This window comes from Terrapene carolina, unplaced genomic scaffold (assembly GCF_002925995.2).
Source record: "Terrapene carolina triunguis isolate 2854851 unplaced genomic scaffold, T_m_triunguis-2.0 Scaffold172, whole genome shotgun sequence".
NCBI classification, from domain to species: Eukaryota; Metazoa; Chordata; order Testudines; family Emydidae; genus Terrapene; species Terrapene triunguis.
Window position 1 is genome coordinate 2,309,034 of NW_020664523.1, and position 16,064 is coordinate 2,325,097.

Consider the following 16,064-nt stretch of genomic DNA (forward strand, 5'->3'; position numbering starts at 1 on the left):
CACATTTTCTATCTTTCCTAACCAGCGGAATAGCTTGCTTTTGGGCCATTAATAGTGTCCCTTTGAAAAACTGCCAACTCTCCTCAGTTGTTTTTCCCCTCAGCATGACAGCAGTCCTCTCTAGCTGGATAGTGTCCTCAGCCTTGGGGCAACAAAAATGATTAGGGGGCTGGAGCACATGACTTATGAGGAGAGGATGAGGGAACTGGGATTATTTAGTCTGCAGAAGAGAAGAATGAGGGGGGATTTGATAGTTACTTTCAACTACCTGAAAGGGGGTTCCAAAGAGGATGGATCTAGACTGTTCTCGGTCGTACCAGATGACAGAACAAAGAGTAATGGTCTCAAGTTGCAGTGGGGGAGGTTTAGGTTGGATATTAGGAAAAACTTTTTCACTAGGAGGGTGGTGAAGCACTGGAATGGGTTACCTAGGCAGGTGGTGGAATCTCCTTCCTTAGAGGTTTTTAAGGTCAGGCTTGACAAAGCCCTGGCCGGGATGATTTAGTTGGGGATTGGTCCTGCTTTGAGCAGGGGGTTGGACTAGATGACCTCCTGAGGTCCCTTTCAACCCTGATATTCTATGATTCTATGTCTCCATATGAATACTCTCGAGAAATTCCTCATGTGCACGTATTCTCCTCAGCCTGGCCAACTCCTGTAGCTCTCCTAGCTGCTTCCTGAGAGTTTCCATGAGCAGGCACCTCTCACACTGGATGGTCCCCCAAGCCTGGCTTTCTGCGAGTGGGAAATGCAGGCCACAGTCTCTGCAAATCCACACCAGTATCTGGGTAGAGGCATTAACTGTTTTGAAAGCAGAAGTTTTGATTTTTCAATTCAAATTTAATTTTTATTTGAAATATACTTCGGTGTCCTTCCCAAAACATTTACAGGGTAAAAAAATCAGGTAATGGAACATTTAGTTTCTGATCTAACAAAATGTTGTTCATTTGACCCAGAGACCTGCTGTCTGCCCCACCGCAAGCTGCACGACTGACCTGGTGGGCTCCGCCCTGTGTCTAGTCGATGATTATCCATGTTAAAGCAAACCCCACGATTCCTTTAGGCATTGGCCCCTTTGTCAGCAGAGTCAGTGGAGAGGGCAATGGCTGAATGTGCCGCTGAGACTGCCCTTGTCGCTCTCTCTGAGAGCAGGGCTGAGTCCCGCTGGCTGCTTAGCATGGGTGAAGCGGGCCTGCTGCTGCCCATGCTGAACCTGTTCGGTGGATTAGGGGCTTCCTGCTGAGCACCCTCCATCCAGCTGAAATCTGTCCTGAGCACCTTGGGGTGGCTCCCAGAGGCCGTCACTCTCCAGGGCCTTTTCACCAGCACTCAGGCCATTCAGTGCTTAGGACCAAATTTACAAATCACTGGAGAGAGAGAACAGTGGTAAAACAAGGGAAAATAAGCTGGCCTGTCCCCCAGGAAACAGCAGGCCAGCTTTCCTGTTATTCCTTCATTTAGCCATTTGCATGTAAATCTGCTGCATCTTCTTCTTTAATCCACTGCAATTCCCTTCCCGACTGATCTCCTTTTTAAGATCTGCTGTGTTCCTCATCGCCTGCCTCAGCCCCTCCTCCCTCTGGCCCCAATAGCATGGTTGGCTTCAGATCGCACGTGTATAGAAGTGTCTGATAATCCTCCAGCTGCTCCTCAGTGCTGAGGCCTGAGGTGAGCTAGAGCTATACTGCCAGAGGTGAAAGTAAGCCGGTACAGTGTACTGGCAAGAGCCGGTATGCCATGCCGGACTGGACCGGCTTCTCCGGCAGTGATTTAAAGGGCCCAGGGGTCCAGCCACTGTGGGGAGCCCCGGACCCTTTAAATCACCACCGGAGCTCCAGCAGCCAGGCTCAGGCGGAGATTTAAAGGGCTCGGAGCTCCGGCCCCTGCGGGGAGTCCTGGGCCCTTTAAAGCGCTGCCTGAGCCCCGCTGCCAGAGCTCTGATGGCGCTTTAAAGGGCCCGGGCCCATCTCCCCGCAGCGACCAGCGCCTCTGGCCCTTTAAATTGCTGCCGGAGCCCCGGAGCTCCTGCAGCTGGGCTCAGGCGGGGATTTAAAGGGCCCGGTGCTCCGGCAACTGCGGGGAGCCCCGGGCCCTTTAAATCCCTGCCCGAGTCCTGCCACCCCGGGGTAGCAGCGGCAGGGCTCCCGTGGTGATTTAAAGGGCCCGGAGCTCTGCGGTGGCCGGAGCCCCAGGCCCTTTAATTCGCCCCTGAGCCCTGGGCTCCCAGCCGCCTCTGCAGCTGGTAGCTCTGGGGTGATTTAAAGGCCCTGGGGCTCCCAGCCACAGCCTGAGCCCCAGGGCCTTTAAATCTTGAAAGGCCCTGCCTCTTCCGGTTGAGGCCATGCCTCTTCTGGTTGAGGCCACACCCCCACTCAGGACTCAGGGGGACTGGTAAGTCCTTTAAGTTACTTTCACCCCTGTATACTGCTGACCTTTCTGCACCAACCTGGGGACTTTGGTACTTTGCACCTGGCCCTGCTGCATAAATGCTGCATCATTTTAGCTGCATCTGCCTACAAGAAAGCAATGGATTCTGTCTTGTAGCGTAAAATGGCAAAGCTCCATTCTAGCTGCTGCCTGCTATTCCATTAGAAGCCTAATTCACCCCTCTCATTTTATTCTTTCTCCATGCCCTTTGATGGTGACAGCTTAGTGACTCCTGCTCTGCAATCTCACATTGCTTGAGAAGGTCACGGACCCTTTTCTTTGTCACAGTCAGTCGGAAGGACCCCTTTGGATACGTGCTCTGTACAGACAAGCTGGGCCCCAGCATGCTGGGGCATTAAGGCAGGTTGTGGAATCCCCGTCACTGTTGGTTTTAAAGAACAGGTTGGACAAACACCTGTCAGGGATGATCTTGGTTTCCTTGGCCCTGCCTCAGCGCAGAAGGCTGCACTAGATGGCCTCTCAAGGTCCCCTTCAGCCCTATATTTCTATGATTCTAACTATTAGAACACTGAACCTCACTGGCACTAGCAAGGTTCTAATGGTTGAGCTGTGTGTGCTGGCCTGTGGCCATTGGTATCCAGAAGAAGGCTCAGATTGTGTCATGTGAACTGATTGTATTAAAGAACGTGTCTCTTGCTCCCTTCTGGTCATGGCTGGACACCCAAGGGAACGGCTCTTTCCCGCATCATGAGGGGCCCTGTCATTTGACCTAAGGACAGAAGCTCAGGCCCCAGCTCTGAAGAGGTTAATATCTGGCCTTGCTTTGGTGCCTTCCTCCTGACGCTAAAATGGGAATGAATACAGGACATGGCAGCCTGCTTCTATTTTTGTTGCCTGCACAGCAGTAACTGTTAAACAGTATTATGTCCTCCCCACTTCAGTCCCTGACTCCCTGGCAGCTGGCACAGGCCTTGGCTGACAGGAGGGAGCCCTTGGTGGTAAGCTGTTGCTTATCTCTCTGTTAGAGATGTCAGAGCTGCTGGTGTTGCCAGGCTCTGAGCCAGCGTGTTGCATTCTAACAGCTTGGGGTTTCTGCTGTTTCTGCCTAGGTGAACACAGCCATGCATGAGGCCAAGCTGATGGAGGAGTGTGATGAGCTCATGGAGATCATCCGGCAGCGCAAGCAAGTGATCGCCGTCAAGATCAAGGAGACGAAGGTAAGTGTCGCTCTGAGGTGTGTTTTTCTATGGGTGCACATGCGTGGCCAGTGCTGATGCCACAATTACTTGGAGGAAGCGCTGTGGCCACTGGTGCTGCTGCTCCTATGACATCCCTGCCCCAGATTTTCAGCTCAGCTTTGCCAACTTGCCCAGTCCTCTTGGTTTCATGATACAGCATCCTCTCCAGGACAACATGCTCCCATCCATGGGGCTGACGTGTCAGCAAACAAAGCCACAGAGGAGGGAGATGTACCTTGAGTAAGTGGTGTAAGAGTCAGGGAGACCCACTGGAAAAGATTGGTGTGTCTGGAAATTAGCTTCAAGTCTCAGCATTTCAGAGGTTGTCAATGGAGTGGCCAAGAATTTGCCTACAGAAGGGATAGGATATGCCAAGGCTGGGTCCTCTAATGCTTTTAAACATAGAGGGCAAGGCAGGGGCTGCTTTTCAGAAATGCTTTGTGTGATGCTGGCAGACCAGGTGCCAGCTCATGCCAAGGTCCCCAGGTCTCAACTGAACACTGACAAACACCTAGCTGGAACCAGTCTGGCTCACCTGTGGGTTAGTATAGTTGAAACATTAAAATTATAAGAATGTGTTTAGTGTTTAAACTTTATGGAATGCCTGTGAGTTGCTGCCTGCACTAATCTCACTCACAGCATCAGTATCCCACAGTTGAGCATTGGTACTGTAAGCCTCTGTAACTATGTAAATCACTAGACAGGAAAGAGGCATTAAGTAATATGAAGTGCCGCACTGCAACCGACAGTGTTATGTCCTGCCCGACAGGAAAGGCCCATCAACACCAGAAGGACTATTGTGGCTTGTTAAAGTGGTCAAAAGACTTTGTTGCTCTACTCTTCCCCTCCCATGAAGACGAGTCTTGCAAGTGGATTACTCCCATTGGCTGAGTTTGCAGCTCAGAGCATATGGGAGGAAGGGAATAAAATCCCCTAACAAGATGGAACTGAACCTCTGTGCTGGTTGGACTCAGGGGGGCAAGGTTTTCTAGGCATAAGCAAGGGATCCCCAGCTGCTTAGCCTGGGTTAGCCCTAAAAGACATATAGGGTTTACTTATACAAGTTTCTGTTATCTTCTGAAATTTAAGATTATAACTAATTTTTGTGTGTGTTGACCTGCTTTAAATCACTCTTTTGTTTCCTTTTCCTATTTAATAAATCTGTATGTAGTTTATTAGAGGATTGGTTGCAAGTGTTGTCTTTGGGGAGAGATCTACAGTGCAATTGACCTGGAGTAAGTGACTGGTCCTTTGGGACTTGGAGTAACCTGAATATTGCTGTGATGTTTTGGTGTAAGGGACCATCTGTCACAAAGCCAGGCTCACCTGGGTGGCGAGATAGATCGGAGTACCCAGGAGGACTGTCTGTGACGCCATGTTATGGCTGTTCCAGTGCCTGAGTTTACACTTGAACATGGAGAGTGAAATCTTAGTATAGAACTCACAACCAATTAGGGGTGGGTGCCCTGTTTCCTAAGCTTACAAGAAGTGGAAGATTGGACAAATGACCAGGGAGGAGTATAAAAATATTGCTCAGGCATGCAGGAGTGAAATCAGGAAGGCCAAATCACACTTGGAGTTGCAGCTAGCAAGAGATGTTAAGAGTAACAAGAAGGGTTTCTTCAGGTATGTTAGCAACAAGAAGAAAGTCAAGGAAAGTGTGGGCCCCTTACTGAATGAGGGAGACAACCTAGTAACAGAGGATGTGGAAAAAGCTAATGTACTCAATGATTTTTTTGCCTATGAGGAGATAACTGGCTCTGTGGATGAGGGGAAAGCAGTGGATGTGTTATTCCTTGACTTTAGCAAAGCTTTTGATACGGTCTTCCACAGTATTCTTGCCGCCAAGTTAAAGAAGTATGAGCTGGATGAATGGACTGTAAGGTGGATAGAAAGCTGGCTAGATCGTCCGGCTCAAGGGGTAGTGATCAATGGCTCCATGTCTAGTTGGCAGCCGGTTTCAAGCGGAGTGCCCCAAGGGTCAGTCCTGGGGCTGGTTTTGTTTAATATCTTTATTAATGATCTGGAGGATGGTGTGGACTGCACTCTCAGCAAGTTTGCAGATGACACTAAACTGGGAGGAGTGGTAGATACACTGGAGGGTAGGGATCGGATACAGAGGGACCTAGACAAATTAGAGGATTGGGCCAAAAAAAACCTGATGAGGTTCAACAAGGACAAGTGCAGAGTCCTGCACTTAGGACGGAAGAATCCTATGCACTGCTACAGACTAGGGACCGAATGGCTAGGTAGCAGTTCTGCAGAAAAGGACCTAGGGGTCACAGTGGACGAGAAGCTGGATATGAGTCAACAGTGTGCTCTTGTTGCCAAGAAGGCTAATGGCATTTTGGGCTGTATAAGTAGGGGCATTGCCAGCAGATCGAGGAACGTGATCGTTCCCCTTTATTCGACATTGGTGAGGCCTCATCTGGAATACTGTGTCCAGTTTTGGGCCCCACACTACAAGAAGGATGTGGAAAAATTGGAAAGAGTCCAGCGGAGGGCAACAAAAATGATTAGGGGTCTGGAGCACATGACTTATGAGGAGAGGCTGAGGGAACTGGGATTGTTTAGTCTCCAGAAGAGAAGAATGAGGGGGGATTTGATAGCAGCCTTCAACTACCTGAAAGGGGGGTTCCAAAGAGGATGGAGCTCGGCTGTTCTCAGTGGTGGCAGATGACAGAACAAGGAGCAATGGTCTCAAGTTGCAGTGGGGGTGGTCCAGGTTGGATATTAGGAAACACTATTTCACTAGGAGGGTGGTGAAGCACTGGAATGCGTTACCTAGGGAGGTGGTGGAGTCTCCTTCCTTGGAGGTTTTTAAGGCCCGGCTTGACAAAGCCCTGGCTGGGATGATTTAGTTGGGAATTGGTCCTGCTTTGAGCAGGGGGTTGGACTAGATGACCTCTTGAGGTCCCTTCCAACCCTGATATTCTATGATTCTATGATTCTATTTCAATATAGTAAGAGTGGGTTACTAATGTAAATTGCACAGCAATGTAAGGTTGTTTTAAAATTATTGTTGTATTCTGACATGGCCATACCTGCTTGTTGGACAATAACATTGTCAGCTTTACAATGTTTACTATGACCTGAGGAAAAGGAGCTTGCATATTTGAGTTGTTGGAGAAAGGAGTCTTGCCAAGGATGGCAAGAACTTTCACCCAGGGAGAGTGTAACCCCTAGGCCTCTGGGTCCCTGTGTGCTGGTAGCTCTGGGAGGGGCACTGTCCCTGGGAGGAAGAGGCCAAGGGCAGACTCAGAGTCTTCTGGGCAGCCCAGAGGGAGAGGAGAGACGCTGTTTAAAACAGGGGCCTTGTTGGCACAAGGAGGGTGGCAAGGCCCCCGCTCTGGGGAGGTGCAGTGCCTGAGAGAAAGGAGGGGGCAGAGTCAAATGACTGACAAGGGAAAGCCAAGGAAGAAGAGCTAGCCTGCCCAAGTGCCTAATAGGAGCCCTGGAGAGGAGAGAAGTCAGTCTGGAGGAGCTGGAGCCAGCCAGGGAAAGGGCAGGGCTGGCAGTGGGGACTGAAAACCAGCCTCTGGGGGCCTGGCAGCAACATCCCTCAGCTTGGGCCTCTCCCTCTCCAAGGCGACTCCCAGTTTGTAGAACTTTGTTGAGGAAACTTAGCACTGCAGCTCCCTAGGCAAGATTAGTCACCACATGGCGAGCTCTGCTCTGGCTGCGAGTGTGTCTGAACGCTGGGATGGGAGACTAAGACTAAGATATTAGTAGAGTTTTGTAACCTGCACCCTGAGCCCTGCACCGCTTTGTGGGGAGGGAAAATCCTGACACCAAAAGCAGCCTGACTCCTGCAAGCAGAGATCAGCCCCTCTGCAATGACTGAGGAGCCCAGAGCCATCTCTGAACCTGAGGATTGTTCACCGAGTTGTGAGTCACCATCCTTCAGCTAGATAGTCCGGGAGATTGTTTGGGAGACCACCGGATCCCTGAACTGTGTCCTCAAGCCAGGGGTGAGGCTTTCGGGATTTTATTATCTGCTGCCTATTAAACCTGTGGAGGGACTCACCACATTGCTAACTGCTGCACAGAAGTTATTGTGGCCACAGGCCATCAAGGACCCCTACAAAGTGCACGTATCAGCAGGACACTAATTTTACATTTGCCATATTAGGTAACATGACGGGAAATTCATGGGTTTTATCAGCGTGGGGACTGGTGACCCTGAGAGTAGTTTTTACCCTGCTATATTATATTCACTTCCTGTTTAATATAATGACTGTGTTGAATATATTGTGTGTGTTAATTATTTCTTGGGAGTCTCCAACTCTCTGGCAAGTAAGTGGGGGTTATCATGTGGTCAGAATTTTCCTCCCCAGCAGCCCTGGTGACCCTGCCAGGAAGGAGCGATGGGAGTGGAGGCACCACCAAATAAATTCATATGGGAAGAAAATAAGGAAGTTACTCCGTGCTGAGCTGAAGGCGGGATCCAGAAGAACCCAGGCCTGTCCATCAAAAAGGAAATCGGCACTAAAGGAGGTAACTGGGTGGAGAGGGGCACTACAGTAAGTTACAAGCTTTCAGTAGAGACCGCAAATGCTGCCCTTTATGGATAAATTGATGAAAGCGATGTCTTAGGTGTAGTGAGTTGGTCTGGTCTGAGACAAAAGTTTCTTGTAAAGGAGAGTGAACCCTTTGCCAACTGGGCACCAAGAGACATCTGTCTCACATGTTGCAGTTGATCTGAATCTGCATTTTTTGCCACACAAACAAAGTGGAACTCCAGACAGTCAAACACTCCTTCCAAAATAATGGCTCCTGGACAGGTACTCTCCCTTTGTGTACCTAAGACAGAGTAGCCTGATATGGCCTATTTCAGTTTCACAGCAACCACACGTCCTGCTGCCTCCATGCCCTGCATTGCCCTCCTCCTCACACAGCTGATCTCTTCCTGCTCTGTGCATTGGGCTATCCCACCCCAGAGCACTTGGACTGTGAGTCTCTCTCCTCCCTACACCCCAATACCAACACAACTGCACTGGGCTCGGGTGTCGCTTAGTTGCTGGGGGAGAGAGTGATGAATGCCAGCATGGGCTGATTAATCCATTTGTTCCGTCAACGGGCCATGCATCTCTCCTGCCAAACTGTAATGCACACCTTAATTCATCATTATGGGAACCAAACCATCACGGCCTGTGCTGAGTGAGACATGCAGGCTCATTCTGACTAACAGCAGGGTGGACAAAACTTCAAATGGATATTTGCCCAAGGCAGTGACTCTCCTGCTGGGACTTAATGGGCTGATGGATGGTTCATTTTATGCCCAGACTCATCAGGAAAATTATCAAAAGGAGAAAAGGAACGAGAAAGGAAAGCCTTGCTGTATTAAAAAAAGACTAGACAAGCATTTGAGTGGCAAAAAGCCCTGATGAGCAAAGCCCAGGTTACGCCATGCATTAGAGAGATGCCTCCTTTGGGATTTTTAGTTCCTCAGAGGTGCATGGTGCTAGTTTGGAGACAGAGGTTCCCTCTACCACATTTTAGAACCAACCAAAGATTGCAGCCATGATGTATTAAAACAAGACAAAACCCAGCCTGCAAATAAAGCTGGGCTCAAGTACTCTGGCCAACAGAGCAGCACCCAGGCATTGCAGCAAGCGGGGGGCACCGGGATGCAGCCTAGCAGCACCCAGGCCCTTAAGCCAATGGGGCGGTGCCAGGACACAGCATAGCACCACCCAGTGCACCCAGCACTGGGCTTTCCATGCTCTAGCTCTCGGGGGGCTCCCCCGGACACCTGCACACGACATAACTGAGAGGAGCCCTCTCCTAGGGCTACCAGAAATACACCTCTACCCCGATATAACGCGACCCAATATAACACAAATTCGGATATAATGCGGTAAAGCAGCGGGGAGCCCCAGGCCCTTTAAAGCGCCGCCCAAGCCCTGCTGCTTTACCACGTTATATCCGAATTCGTGTGGAGCCCCAGGCCCTTTAAATCACCGCCCGAGCCCCGCTGCCGGAGCTCTGGTGGTGATTTAAAGATCCCGGGGCTCCCTGCAGTGGCTGGAGCACCGGGCCCTTTAAATCACCGCCGGGGAAGCCTGACAGTACCGGCTTACTTTAACCTCTGGATATAACGCGGTTTCACCTATAATGTGGTGAGTTTTTTTGGCTCCAGAGGATTGCGTTATATTGGGGCAGAGGTGTACAAGGTACAAATATCCTTGACAACTTCTTTAACAGTAACAAAACCCAACAATTACCCACCTGCTGCTATCAGGCCATCTGATGCGCTGATGTGGCCCATCCCATCTAAGTAGGGTCATTCACCAGAGTCAGAACAAACACTCCAGAACGTATGGAAAAGGAAATGGCAATTTATCAGGCATAAACTATTTCCTGATTGTCAGTTTTTAATATTTAATTTATCTGCAGTTTGCTACCCATCTCCCCTTTCCTCCCTTCCCCCCACTTTTTGATTTTTTTCCCTGCAGATTTTACAAATATTTGCAGTTGGGGGCTGATCAAAGAGATTGGTTTTCATTTTGCTCTTGGAAATGCACTCCATATTGGTACTCGGTTACCTTTGATTAAGTAGCACCGTTGGTCGTCTCTATAATGCTCCAGCTGCTTGGTTCCCAACATTGCTTCCGAATTACAGAGAGAAAACAGCTGGAGCCCCAAACAGCTTGGCATTTATTTACATTTCGTTAGCCTGGAGAGTAGCTAGGCTGACCAGTGGCAGTCATTACAGTGCTCAGAAGTATCACCAGCTCAGCTTCCCCTCTAAACACACAGGGAAGTGTTGTCCTTTTCCCAGTATTATTTGTAACCAGCATCATGTGATCTGACTGTCGTTGGGTGCAGAATGGAATTTGAACAGTCCCCAGCCTTTTGGGGCCTCTGTCGTACTTTCCCAGACTAAGGACGTAACTCCAGGAGCCAGACTCCTACTCAGCTGTGCACGATCAAACCTACAATGGAGCTCAGGCTATCTGTGACTGCCGTCCTTATGCCACAGTGAGTTAGAATGTCCATGGCACTGGCAGCTGACAAGAGGCACAAACAGGGTACAGTCTACACTGCAGCTGGGCGGTGTAGTTCACAGCTGGTGTAGGCATACACGCATTAGTGCTGCTTGAGCTAACACCTACAAAATAGTGGTGGGGCTGCAGTGGCATGGGCTACCTGAGTGTGTATGCAGTGGGTGTGTGTGTGTGGCGGGGGAGGGAGGGAAGAGTCAGGAGGGACTGTTTGGGTGGCTAGCCTAAGCCACTGCAGCCACTCTGCTATTTTTAGGCACTAGCTCAAGCACAGCTAATGCATGCATGCCTACTTGAACTGAGAATTACACCCCAGCTCTTCTGTAGGCATCCTCTTGGAGACTTGTCATGAAATGGTGGTTCTCCCCTGAAAAGTGACTCTATAAATGGCATTGTGAGGTTCCCTGTCCACTGGGTATCACTCGTTTTCTTTCCACATTTGCTCAAGTTGCAAAGAAACCCCCCCCCACCCTGTTACAAGGGCCATCCCTGCAAACTCTCTCTGGGATCTGAAAGTCAAGCTGGGCTCTGTCACACAGACCCTCCCGAGCAGCATAACCTGCAGGTCAGTGACACCTGTGCAATCACCGGGGCTGGAATTGGGCCCTCAGACCCCTTTATTCTCTGGGATGATGCACAAGATGGAAAGAGCTTGAGTGACCATCAAATGCTAGGGTGAGTTTGAAGGGTTGGCAGTTGGAGAACATCCTTTTACTTACAACCAGAGCAAATTTGAGAGAGGAAATCAGTTCATACACAACGACTATGGAACTCCGTGAGGCCACTGTCACAGAGGTGGAGCAACATTTAACATCTAAAAGGCTGGAGCACGAGTACTGATAATGTGACCTAGTTATATTAATGAACCCATGCTAGTCTTAGTGTCAGAGTTAATTCAAGCACCACATATCTCCCTATTATACAGAAACCACTGGAATACCCAGCAAACTTAAGGTTAAATGTATTGCAGAGTTTTCAGCGTTTAACTGATCTGCTGTGTGGGTCTAAGATGGCCCTTCGACATTAACATTATCATAGTAACATAGCAGTGTTATAAAACCCCTTAGGAAATTATCTGGGTGGATGTGAATAAAACAATCCATCATGCAAATCTGTACCATTCTCCTCCCCAAACCAGATACCATCTGTGGCCTTTCAAACATTAATTTGTCCGAGACAGTTGAACCCTGGGGATAAGAGCAGTGAGGAACCACCCAGATTCACATATAACTTCGGGAGGTGAGGAGTGAAAAGTGCATTAACAGATAGGCCATGAGAGTCTCTTTGGAGTAGATGTTTCACATATTACACAGATTATAACAACTCCTTCCGGTTTATGATGTTACAATGTTAAAACACTAAAGAGCAAAACTGGAGAAGATTCTCACAAACAATACTCTGTAATAATGTGTAGCTCTGGCCACATTCTGAATGCTATTTGGTTCCAAATGATGTGGGTTATCGCTGGGCCAAAGTAGGAATTTTCTGTAATATTTGTATGAATAGCAGTGACTTACCTGACCAGGGATTGCTACCCCGGGAGGTGCAGAAAGGTTAAAATGCTCCTGGGGCAGAGGAGGAGACTTGAGGTACCGGGGTCATGCAACTGTCTGGGGAGGTAGGAGTGGGTCATTCAGGACTGGCTGAAACTGACCATATCAATGGAGGATCTGGAAAGACAACAGGACCCCAAGGGCAGAACAACTGACACCTAACAATGGGAAACTCCCTCAGGCAGAACATGTGAACTCAGCGTGGGTCCTGGCAGGAGGACAATGGAGCAAAACGTGTGAGGTGGCTGTGATAGGAGCTAGCCCTTGGAGAGACACAGGAGCTCTCAACTGGGACTGAGGGCACGTCTTCACTACCCGCTGGATCGGCGGGTAGCAATTGATCTATTGGGGATCGACTTATCGCGTCTAGTGAAGACGCGATAAAATCGATCCCTGATGGCTCTGCCGTTGACTCCGGAAATCCACCGCGGCAAGAGGCGGAAGCGGAGTCGACAGTGGCGCGGCAGCGGTCGACCCGCCGCCGTCCTCACAGCCAGGTAAGTCGACCTAAAATACGCAACTTCAGCTACGCTATTCACGTAGCTGAAGTTGCGTATCTTAGGTCGACCCCTCCCCTCCCCCCCGTAGTGTAGACCTAGCCTGAGACACAAAGACAGAGAGAGGATTGAGAGAGCCAATCTACAGCAGCTTGGTTGGGTAGAACCCTGACATTGGCCAATCTGAATTCCATCTTCACCTTTGTTTCTCTCGGCTACCCTAAGGACTTCCCGATGCGGTATCCCAATTGACTAATAATCCCTACTCTGTTTTAAAAAGGCTGCCAGGTGTCACTGCAATGTCATCACATGTGGAAGAGATGGTAGACACCGGAGGGGCTCTGGTTTATCTGATAGGACGTGCAGAGAGACATTCATGTGCACGTGGCAGCCAGCATCCTGGTCCATGGCTGTGTAAGAGCTGATACAGAATAGCTGCTGCACTCCCCTGCACTTTCGGGATCTAACTCACAGCTCTGAGCTACAGCTGCTATTCAAAGCCTATCCCAAAAAGCGCTGCCAGAGTAGGACAAATTAACGGCAACTCATGAATTTGTGAAGCACAACTCAATGATATCAACATGACATACAGCCTGGGCCTGCGTGCTCTAAGGTATGTGAGTCTCAAGAGTGACTGGACAGTGCAGGTGCTGGCCCCCTAGAAGGGCTCTGCAAAGCTACGGCTCCAGGGAGCACTGCGCACTGAGCTACAGCATCGTTTGCTATTAGTCTCATTGCCATAAGAGCTGAATGAGGAAAATGGATTTTACCAAGTGTCAAGCTGTCTGCAGTGACTCAGGAGCATGAACACCAACCTCAGAGCAGGCTGGTAAGACCTGGGCAAAAACCCCAAATTGACTGTGAGTTCTGTACTTAGATGTTCCCAACCAATTATCAAGTGTAAAATCCTCAGGCACTATATCAGCGTTAACATGCGTGAATACCCTCTCTTCATGGGGGAGGAGGGGAAACAGAGCAACAAAGTCTTTTGTCCTCTTTAACATGCCACAATAGTCTTTCTGGTGTCAACTGGCTTTTCCTGTTGGGCAGGACGTCACACCTTCAGTTGCAGAGTAGCACTTCACATTATTTAATGCCTCTCTCCCTTCTGGTGATTTACCTGCCTTTCCTGCTGGTAGGTGGCTTTAAAACTTGGGTTCCCTTCAGGGGTTTTATCTAAGTGGGGTTAGGTTTCTTTCCAATCACTACTTCCCTCTTACCCTGGGTGACATGGGGATTTCCCTTCCCCTGGGATTTACTCCCCCGCCCCCATGGGCCTTGACTCAACATCATAAGCAATTTCTGCAGCCTCTAAAACTGTGGATGGCTTTTTGTCACAGATGGCTGCCTTCACCTCATCTGTAACCACCCAGAACAACTGCTCCTGGGCTATCAGCTCAAACAGTTTTCCATCACCACCTTCAGCCCCCACCCCCATTATCCATTTTCTCCTAAAATACATATTTTAGGAGGGGGGCTGTGTTGGTGAGTATCTGAGTGTCTGTTGCAGGGGACAGTTTGTCAGTTTGACTGTGTGCTTGATTGTTTGATTGTTTGTTTGAACAGTGTGAATTGGGAGTGCTTTGTTCCAGGTGGGCCTTGAGTGGGCCTGACTGGTATAAAAAGGCAGTCAGCAGCGAACCAGCTAAGCGGCGAACAGCGGAGGCTAACAGAGGGAGTTTGCCTGGGATTTTGCCTACGGAGAGCCCACTGAGCCTTACATCTCGCGGGCTTCTGTGAGTTGCTGCAACAGCTGAGGAAGCTCTTAGAAGGAAGGTGATATGGAAGGTGAGTGTTCAGTTGTTGTAACCTGCACAGGTTGTGCCATGTTCGTCTTTCTTCCACAGGACAGAAGCGACTTTGTCTGTACAAAGTGCAAGCTGGTCTCCATATTGGAAGAGAAGGTTCGAGGTCTGGAGAAACAAGTATCGACCCTGCGTTGCATACGAGAAAATGAAGATTTCCTGGACAGACATCAGGATATGCTTCTACAGGCACAACGTTCTGAAGAATCGGAGCAGGTTGCGCAGAGGGGACTGAGGGACGGTGAAGAAAATTGGCAGCATGTGACCTCCAGAAGAAGAAAGAGGAGCGTCCATGTACCAGCAATGGAGATACAGGTGAGCAACCGTTTTCATGTTCTCTCCACAGGTACTAATGCGGAGAGTGGAGTAGATGATACATCTGAGGGAAGGGAGCAGAAGGAGACTCCACCGATTGTAAGGCATGAGATGCACTGTCCTAGGGATTGGGGTTCCACGACCACCACTCCTAAGAGAAGGAGGAGGGTGGTGGTGGTCGGGGACTCCCTCCTCAGGGGGACTGAGTCATCTATCTGCCGCCCCGACCGAGAAAACTGAGAGGTCTGCTGCTTGCCAGGAGCTAGAATTCACGATGTGACGGAGAGACTGCCGAGACTCATCAAGCCCTCGGATTGCTACCCCTTCCTGCTTCTCCACGTGGGCACCAATGATACTGCCAAGACTGACCTTGAGCAGATCACTGCAGACTACGTGGCTGTGGGAAGAAGGATAAAGGAGTTTGAGGCGCAAGTGGTGTTCTCGTCCATCCTACCTGTGCAGGGAAAAGGCCTGGGTAGAGACCGTCGAATTGTGGAAGTCAACGAATGGCTACGCAGGTGGTGTCGGAGAGAAGGCTTTGGATTCTTTGACCATGGGATGGTGTTCCAAGAAGGAGGAGTGCTAGGCAGAGACGGGCTCCACCTAACGAAGAGAGGGAAGAACATCTTCGCAAGCAGGCTGGCTAACCTAGTGAGGAGGGCTTTAAACTAGGTTCACCGGGGGAAGGAGACCAAAGCCCTGAGGTAAGTGGGGAAATGGGATACTGGGAGGAAGCACGAGCAGGAGAGTGCAAGAGTGGAGGACTCCTGTCTCAGACTGAGAAAGCGGGACAATCAGCGAGTTATCTTAAGTGCCTATACACAAATGCAAGAAGCCTGGGAAACAAGCAGGGAGAACTGGAAGTCCTGGCAGAGTCAAGGAACTATGATGGCATTGGAATAACAGAGACTTGGTGGGATAACTCACATGACTGGAGTACTGTCATGGATGGATATAAACTGTTCAGGAAGGACAGGCAGGGCAGAAAAGGTGGGGGAGTTGCATTGTATGTAAGAGAGGAGTATGACTGCTCAGAACTCCGGTATGAAACTGCAGAAAAACCTGAGAGTCTCTGGATTAAGTTTAGAAGTATGAGCAACAAGGGTGATGTTGTGGTGGAAGTCTGCAATAGACCACCAGACCAGGGGGATGAGGTGGACGAGGCTTTCTTCCGGCAACTAGCAGAAGTTACTAGATCGCAGGCCCTGGTTCTCATGGGAGACTTTAATCACCCTGATATCTGCTGGGAGAGCAATACAGC

At 49.7% G+C, this 16,064-nt stretch overlaps 1 protein-coding gene across 1 annotated transcript in view; it reads left to right on the plus strand.

Moving 5' to 3' along the window:
- LOC112106020 (probable E3 ubiquitin-protein ligase MID2) overlaps nucleotides 1–16,064 on the plus strand; it is a 412,491-nt gene that overhangs the window by 279,303 nt on the left and 117,124 nt on the right. Inside the window, exon 5 of the mRNA XM_029912053.1 lies at nucleotides 3,498–3,605. Coding sequence (XP_029767913.1) covers nucleotides 3,498–3,605 — 108 coding nt within the window. The remainder of the gene's footprint in view (nucleotides 1–3,497; nucleotides 3,606–16,064) is intronic.